At 37.5% G+C, this 8171-nt stretch overlaps 1 protein-coding gene across 1 annotated transcript; it reads left to right on the top strand.

Moving 5' to 3' along the window:
* Nucleotides 1-2922: 2922 nt before the first annotated feature.
* On the top strand, nucleotides 2923-7770 carry cgref1 (cell growth regulator with EF-hand domain 1). The gene is made up of 7 exons (XM_074666529.1): nucleotides 2923-3322; nucleotides 3940-4045; nucleotides 4327-4401; nucleotides 5094-5167; nucleotides 5339-5463; nucleotides 5618-5719; nucleotides 6572-7770. Exons 1-7 carry the CDS (start codon nucleotides 2923-2925, stop codon nucleotides 6866-6868), a joined length of 1179 nt encoding a protein of 392 aa, XP_074522630.1. The 3' UTR covers nucleotides 6869-7770.
* The last annotated feature ends 401 nt before the right edge of the window (nucleotides 7771-8171 follow it).

The raw sequence follows: 8171 nt of genomic DNA, 5'->3' as shown, positions 1-8171 counted from the left end.
TGTCTTTAAAAACAGATAAAATCTAAGGGAAAGAAAAGCCTAAATTTACTAAAGGCTTTCGAGGGAACTTTAAATCGACCATCAGCTCACCACATCAGCTACAAAAAACATGACCACAAATCACATCCCACAGCGCCCTCAGCCTAATCATGTGAGGTACTCTATTGTTTTTATTAAATCAAAGTGCATATAGTAAGATGCAGACATAGTCTGTTAACATCACCATGACAGTCTTTGTGGTTATATGGGGACACCAGTGACAAAATAATCCATATTTCTCCATGTCTCTACCTGTGTATCTGCTGTGTAAGGAAAAGTGAAAAGATGAATCCAGTGATCTCCTTTCCTGTACGTACCACTGGTATGTTTTTAAGAAAATAACAGCTGTGGACACTGAGCCACCACAACTCAAGTTGCTCTAACAGTTATGTTGCAGAGATGTCCACTCAGGGGGATGAGATGGACATTATTTGATATTTGAAAGATCGTTTTTTTTCTTGCTGCCTCAAGCTGGTATGAAAACGTCCTTGGCCGGTGCCCTGAAGTACTCCTGAAGGCTGTGCCGTGGGTGTCTGAGAGTATGACTGTGGATTTGATAGGAAGGCAGCCTCTGTGATCAAAGTATAAGGATGCCACTCCTGGCATGGTGTTAATTAGTCTTCAGTCATCAAAAGGGGAACATGAATACAGACTATCTATCATTTAAGTGACTTATTAGAGCAACTGACCTCCAACCACACAGCCTGATCCTTAAAAAGACAGAGTTGTCCTGAGGGATCAACAAATCCTCCAAAAGGATGAGATTAGGAGAGTACTCATTGACACTTGCTGCATGTTAAAGCTGACCTCCTGTTATTTACACTGTGTGTGATTCTGTTCTGCACCATGGAGTCATCTGAGGGAGTAAAACTGCATTTCATCTAAGCATTTGCATTGAATTCTAGTTTGACCTTTGACCTTTCTGCCCATTCACATTCACAAATATTTGTTTTCTCTTAGGCTTCTTTTTTTTAAACACCCCATTTAGTTTCCTGCTCTTCCTCTCATCCCTGCTTTTTGGTCAAGCAGCACAATGCCATCCTGAAGAAATGCGGTAAAGCTGCAAACTTTAGCCCTGGCACCATACTTTATTCAGTGTGTGTGTGTGTGTGTGTGTGTGTGTGTGTGTGTGTGTGTGTGTGTGTGTGTGTGTGTGTGTGTGTGTGTGTGTGTGTGTGTGTTCTTCATGCTGCTGTGTTGGCATCTCTGTAGTGTATTTCTATTTTTAGCAATTTGAGTGTTCAGTCTGGCATTACTTCAGAGAATAGGAGAGAAACAGGCATGAGGGAGAAAGGCAGATGGTGAACATAAAAAGAGACAGAGGGCAAAATCCAACCTTTTTAGATAGAAAGGTGTAGCCAATCTACACTCCAATACACTGACTCCAAGTCCACTGACATCAAGAGCATGTTAAACACTGAGCTTGTGGGTCAAAGAGTCCTGCAGCACATCACTTCATGAATTTACAGTGCATCCCCTGCCATCCATTATTTATATAGTGTATTTAATTCTTTTTAATTAGGCAAAGAATATTAACATATTCTTACAATATGAGTAACCCTTTAATACATTCAGAAAAAAGGTTATTGACCTTCATTTAAACAGTGCCGATTCTTTACTGGGAAAGCTGCTGTTGTGTTTGTGTTTATAATGTAAAAGAGAAAGCAACAAGTAAGAGACGTTATCAGGAGTCATACCAGAGAAATGAAAGCAGCAAATAAACAAGAATTAATGTCCTTGTATTTTGATATGATAAGGACCTTGGTTTTCTGCTGTTTCAGTGTTCAGGGGCTACAGCACAAATGTGTTCAAGAAAAACTTCCCCTTTGGGACTGATGACAGGACTTATAATCTGCCATGTCCAATCAACATTCATCAGTGTGCTCTTATTCACAGGAAACAGACCACACTCTGGGGAGCCAGCAAACAATCAACATGATAATTACACTGCAGAGGGTTACAACACACTAAAACACCTTGACCTGGGGGTCACTGAGTTATGTTGACTTTGCCAAATCTTTGACAATGATGTGTTGATTGTAGTGTGAGATATTCATTGACTTGATAAAGCACACTGAGAAGAAACAAAGTAAAAACCTTTTAACTAAGCTGAGTTTTGCCAGACCAACAATACTACCAGACATGTCATGTAATGACATTTGAGTTAGGGGTTAGGCCACAATTGGGATATAACATAATTACCTTAGCTAATTCGGTTTTACATGATACAGATGTGGTTAAACTTCCTCTGTACGACCATTCCAACTTGTTTCCAGGAGTAACTGGGACATCTTGTGGTCAAATATCAGAAGTGCAGAAACTCTTTGTCTTTTTGGTTCAACTTTGCAAAAGTTAGTTTTAATTTATCTCCGTGAAGCTAATACGATGTTACCTTATTATTTTACCTCGAGAAGTTTTTAAAAGTTTAACTTATTTTCATCCTGACTAGAGGTCTATCCATGACGTTATCTGTTCTCTGACACCTGGTGTAATCAACGGTTTTACTATTACTGTGTGAAAGGTTGTTTTGGGGTTGTTAAAAGAATTAATGTGCCATGTTATTTTTTGTGTGATGTTGGCTTAACTGAAATATAAAAATACTTGTTCCAGTGGAAGAACACATGGCACACTTTGCAATGTGTGACAAATTTTAATTTTGTAGTATGTTTGTTATTAAAACTTGGAATGGTTTGTTAGGCTATGGCATAAAAACTGAAAAAGCAGAAAAAAAAATAGAGTAGTCCTTGTCTGTAAGGTGATCCTCTGTGGGACGGAGTCTAACTCAGGACTTCTCTATCACCTGTAAAAGTGAATCCTTGTGACTTGTCAAATAATTACCTCCTAAATGTAATAAATAAAGTACTCTTATGATATATGTGAGACATGTCGGTCTGTATATCCTGGGTCCAACGATCACACGAACAAAGCAAAAGACAGCCACGTCGAAACTCTCCCCGTTGTCCCGGAATACCGGGATCTGCCTTCCAGCGAGGACGTGGCGTGACGGAAACCCGGGAGAGAGAAACACCAGGCAGCACGCGCAAACTCAGTGAGTCCACAGCGGCTCTGCTCCTCCACGTGGACCCTGTCATTGACCAAAATACCCGGGTCTCCGTGGCAGACAAGGGAACGCGCGTGCAGCCGCCGTTGCGCAGTGCAGACTACGACGCGCGAGCAGGGCGGTGCGGGGCGTTGTGGGGCGTTGCGGTCAGATATGAACCTGTAAACAAAAACCTGGAGGGATTAAAACTAATTATCATCTTCTCTTCAACTATGCAAACAGGTAGGCTCTAATAATAGATGAGGAGAACTCTGCTTGTGTTTATTCAGCTGTGATACGTACACTTCATTGAAACTCTGTGAGCGCATGTTACTTCTGTTCACATTAATGTTTATTGTTTTACAGTACGTCCATAGCCTATAAGCGAGGCTACAGTCTCATGCTACAACTAGGCAAATTAGGCTTCTTTTGTGTTATTGCAGTCTTTTAAATTCGAGTCAAGACCACAACAGAATCAATCAGGAATCCTCAGTTTTAATAATTCACATGCAGCCTGGCGCGATCTGTAATGATACTGCAGTCAGTTTTGTAGTCTTGGTGTGTTAGGCTATGAGTTAGCTTAGCATAATTCTAAGAAGGAGGCTGCTGTGTTAGTTTTTGTGTGAAATACAGGGAGAATCACATAGCGTGCCCTGCAACTGTCAAAAAAGCATTTAAACGAACAAAGGAAACATCTTCTAACGCTGGGGGCACATACTCGCCCAAAACCTATCTAAGATGTTTTTCCACTGACATTTCGTAAGAGAATTTAGATTTTGTCAGTTAATCCTTTTTGATAACCTTTCACTGACTTCAGATCAGATGTGATGTCAAACTATAATGAGGCTATATGCTTAAAGGTGTGTTGGTGGAGTCTCACATGGGCAGGTTGCTCCAATGTATCCTGGTCTTCTTCCTGTTTGTACATCTGTGTCTGGCCGCACCGGGTTTTCCTGGGACACAAGGGTAACCACACCTTCAAACTCTTTGAATCCCAAAAGTAAACATGGTATAAGATAGTTTTTTTCATGAGAAATTCTAGTCAGTGTCATGAGATATGCATAATAACTGCAACACAAATGATAGTCTTTCTGTTTAACGCTTGGTATTTGAAGAAAGTTGCTAAGTGGAATACATATTCTAAATGGAAAGTCACTGCAAGAAAATAAACCATTGTTACATTACTTACATCTCACCATTTTACACTGTAAAAAAATATAATGTTTTTTTTTTGGTTAATATTTTAGGGAGATATCAGTTGATGCCCACTCCTCAGCATCAGCGCTGGCCAATCCTTTCAGCTCAGGAGAAGAGGACCGCAGGTGAGTGATGCATGAACAGTCTCGTCATTGTACATCTATTTTCTCTTCACCATTGTTTTATGAAAATGAAGTGATTGATTCAGTCCCTTAGAATGAAGCCTTTTCCCCTATGGCATTCCTTGATTCTTTACTAAAATTTGTCTGATACATTATGCATTTCAAAAATGATTTACTGACATGTTTTTCAAACTTTTGCATTACTTGAAGTATTATAATGAGAAAAAAACAGCATGCAAAACAGATTCAAATCTGTTTTGTTGGACTAGGAAGTGACAGCCCACTTACTCTGTGGACTTTGCCTGCTGTGTTGTGCCAATGATGTATCCGGCGGTACACTGATAAGATTACAGGAGCTGAAAGACTTTAAGTCCTAAAATGACTTTTCTTCACATGAAGGCAAATACTCAATCTTGAAATTTGTGCACTACCATGCTGTCTGTGCTCATATTTTTATTACTTTATAGCAGTATGAATTTAAACATCATGACTTAGATTGGTTTCATTTTGTATGGGAAGAAAATAAGAGACAACCTAATGGTGGACTTTAAGTCATAGTTTTTTGAAGGGGACTGTTGAGACCTTTTAAGTAACTAAAAATACTGAGTTGAAGTTTTTCCCCCTCAGTGATTACTTTTGGTTCTGTGTGTTCTATTGATAACTTGCAATTGCTCTTTGTGCCCTGTTCGTTGCAGCCTGCTGCAAAATTTTATACAATCCAGTCTGACGATTGGCCAAGGAGGACCGGAAATCATCACATGGGAGCAAGGTAGACACATCTACCTTCTGGTCTTTTTTAAAACCATGGAAAAGTCCTCCACTCCTGATCTGTCCTGCTACTATTTTATGTGTTTCTATGGAGTTTAATGGAGTTACAGTTTATTACATACATTTGACGTTATTTTACATTAACATATGAATCCTCTCCTGTTTGTGTCAGAGGTGTTCTCCCTGTTTGGTCTTTACGACTATGACCACAGTGGGTTTCTGGATGGTTTGGAGCTGATGAAGCTAGTCTCAGAATATAACCACCATCTCTCACCTGGAGGACAAGCGACTGAGCAGGTGAGCAGGAGTGTCTGTAGGTGTTTGAGTGCTATGTGTTTTGACGTGCACCTTTTAAACTCTCAACACTTTCAAACCTGTTAATCTGACACACAGTTTTGGTGTGTATGTGCCGGGCACGTGTGTTTTTGCATGTGCTGTTTTCTGAGTGTAGGTGGTGGCTTTGGTGGATTTTTTACTCCAGACTCAGGATCTAAACCAGGATGGCCTGTTAACACCATTGGAGCTGCTGTCTCCACCATTATCTCAAACACAGGTATTGTTTTGTATACACAGCATGTGATGATATCTTTCAAATAACACTAAGTGATATCATTTGTAATACCCTGGCCCTAAAGTAGTATTTTGACGCAGACTAAAGTTACACTTACTTCCCTTCTAACCCCTTGATGTCTGTTGTTGCAAATTTACAACATACCCTGTCAGGTCTTGATGCAGCTGAAATTACCTTTGTGTCTCATTATTACCTATTGATTCATATTCTGCACATACTTAGGACCATATCAGATCCACTATGTCACAATATATTGGTCTGGGGATGAACTTCTCATGTCTATATATATAATATAACTTAGTTGTTACTTTTGTGTGTTCTATACTCAAATTTACAATCTCCACTTAATTTAATGTCTGTAAGAATGCAAAAACGCATAAAGACAATCTATTTTTATAATTGTTAATTAATTCAGGCAGTAAGGGGTTAAACAGTTAAAAGGTTTTTAAAGGTAAGCTATTGGATGTTACAAAGTATACATTTTGTTTTTTTACCCTTTGTTAGCTGTAGAAATGTGCTGTTATGGAAAATTTTCTCTTTAATTTTTGCAAAAGAAAAAATGGTAAAATGAATTTATATGATCACCAATTAACATACCAAAAGAAGTTTTCTACATTTTCCCTTTCATTTATTCATTTTTTTATTGTTTGAAATGTGAGAGGCATTGATTATGACAGACAGTCATTGTCCTCTGCTAGCATCGATAATTCAAAAGATAAGAAATGTACAATATCTCAGTTTAACATTTTATTGTCTTTATTGAACTGTGCTGAGATTTTTTTCAGCTGTATATTTCGTTGACTGTCATAACGTTGTCGTACTATCTGTTCTCAGGACTCCATTGACAACAGCTCACCTAATCTGGAGCAGAGGGTAGCAGTAGAGGAGAATCTGTTGAACCCCAGTACTGACAAAGAGACAGCAGAAGCAGAAATCACAGAGCACAGAGAGGAGGCTCAAGAAGAGTTACAGCCTCAAAATGAGGAGAACCCACAACAGGAAGTGCAACCAGAGGAGGAAATCATTTTGCAAGTAGATGAACAGCATGGACAACAAATACCAGAAGCCCAAGCAGTAGAAGTGGAGCAGGTCCACCAAGCCCCAGTTCATCTTGGACAGCCAGAGATATGAATGTATGCAAACCCATATACCAACTGCTAAACATAAGACTGACGATATAGATAAATAAACAGAGCGAGAGAGAGGTCTTCTTCTACCACCAACTTTTTTAAAAATAATAAAGAAAGAGATAAATGTGTTGAAGAAACCTTTTTTAATGAGATGAAGTAAATACTCTCGAGTATATGAAGCTTTATATTGAGTTATTTTTTATTTCAAATTACATTATTGTGCATTAAACTACATCAGAAGCCATTCCTTGAAAATAAGTACCTCTGTGTCACATTATAATTGTCCTCCAAGAGACTTAACCACTTTAACTTGAGATTTTTTAATTATTCCTAATTTGCAAAGTGTATTTGATTTGAATGTAATTTGCTTTGGTTATGCGTCCCCTTTCTGTCATACCTAATCATACCTAAAGAAGAAACATTTGAATGTATTTGTGTTGCTTTGTGTTGTAACTGACAAACTGTTTGGCCTTAATGTGTTTTACCACTCTAGACCTAGGATTTATACCTTGTTTCTGCACATGGCATGCCAGGAGATTTTACTTTGTCTTCCTTGAGAATTTTTCTCAGCCCTGATAACTTTAAAAAAACATTAGTATGCCTAAAAACGAAATATTGTACTTTGATGATGATTTTAATGTGCCTCAATGAATCAAGCTTGAAGGACAGTCCTGTAATGGGCATGTGTATTACTCTACTTCTAACAGTCTCAAGGCCACAGGCTTTAAAATGCTTCACAACAAAGGTCACATAGGCTTTGTTTCAATGATGTTAGGTTCAGTCTTTAAATGCAAAGTTGAATATGTTTACAACACTAAAAGGTTTACTATTTGTTTTAGTTTAAGCTTTTTTAAAATGATTTGTGCACTTTTACTGCTATGAAAAATAAAGCAATTTCTCTAGCCCCCTTTTTCAAGCCTTCTTCCTATTAGACATGCTAAAAAAGTAAAATAATAATAAAATAAAATAAATTCACATTAACAGCATTTTAAGCTCACCTGGGCATACATTTATAGAATTGTATTAGTGAAAGTACAATTTTTTGCATCAAAATATAGAAGCTTATGGTGCAAAAACGATATATATATATATATATATATATATATATATATATATATATATATATATATATATATATATATATATATATATATATATATATATATATATATATATATATACATTACATCTTTCTAAGGCTAACTGCATTTTAATGAAAAAGAAAGAGGTTTAATGTGAGTTGTATTTATAAATGCAAACAGTATTTCAAAATAATGTTTTAAACTGATGTTTTAAAGCCGAAA

The sequence above is a fragment of the Halichoeres trimaculatus genome, unplaced genomic scaffold, assembly GCF_033239565.1.
Source record: "Halichoeres trimaculatus isolate MK-OKI-2021-1 unplaced genomic scaffold, fHalTri1.1 fHalTri1_scaffold_3, whole genome shotgun sequence".
Classification (NCBI taxonomy): domain Eukaryota; kingdom Metazoa; phylum Chordata; class Actinopteri; order Labriformes; family Labridae; genus Halichoeres; species Halichoeres trimaculatus.
The sequence above is the reverse complement of the archived record's forward strand: the minus strand, read 5'-3'. Positions and strand labels throughout refer to the sequence as shown.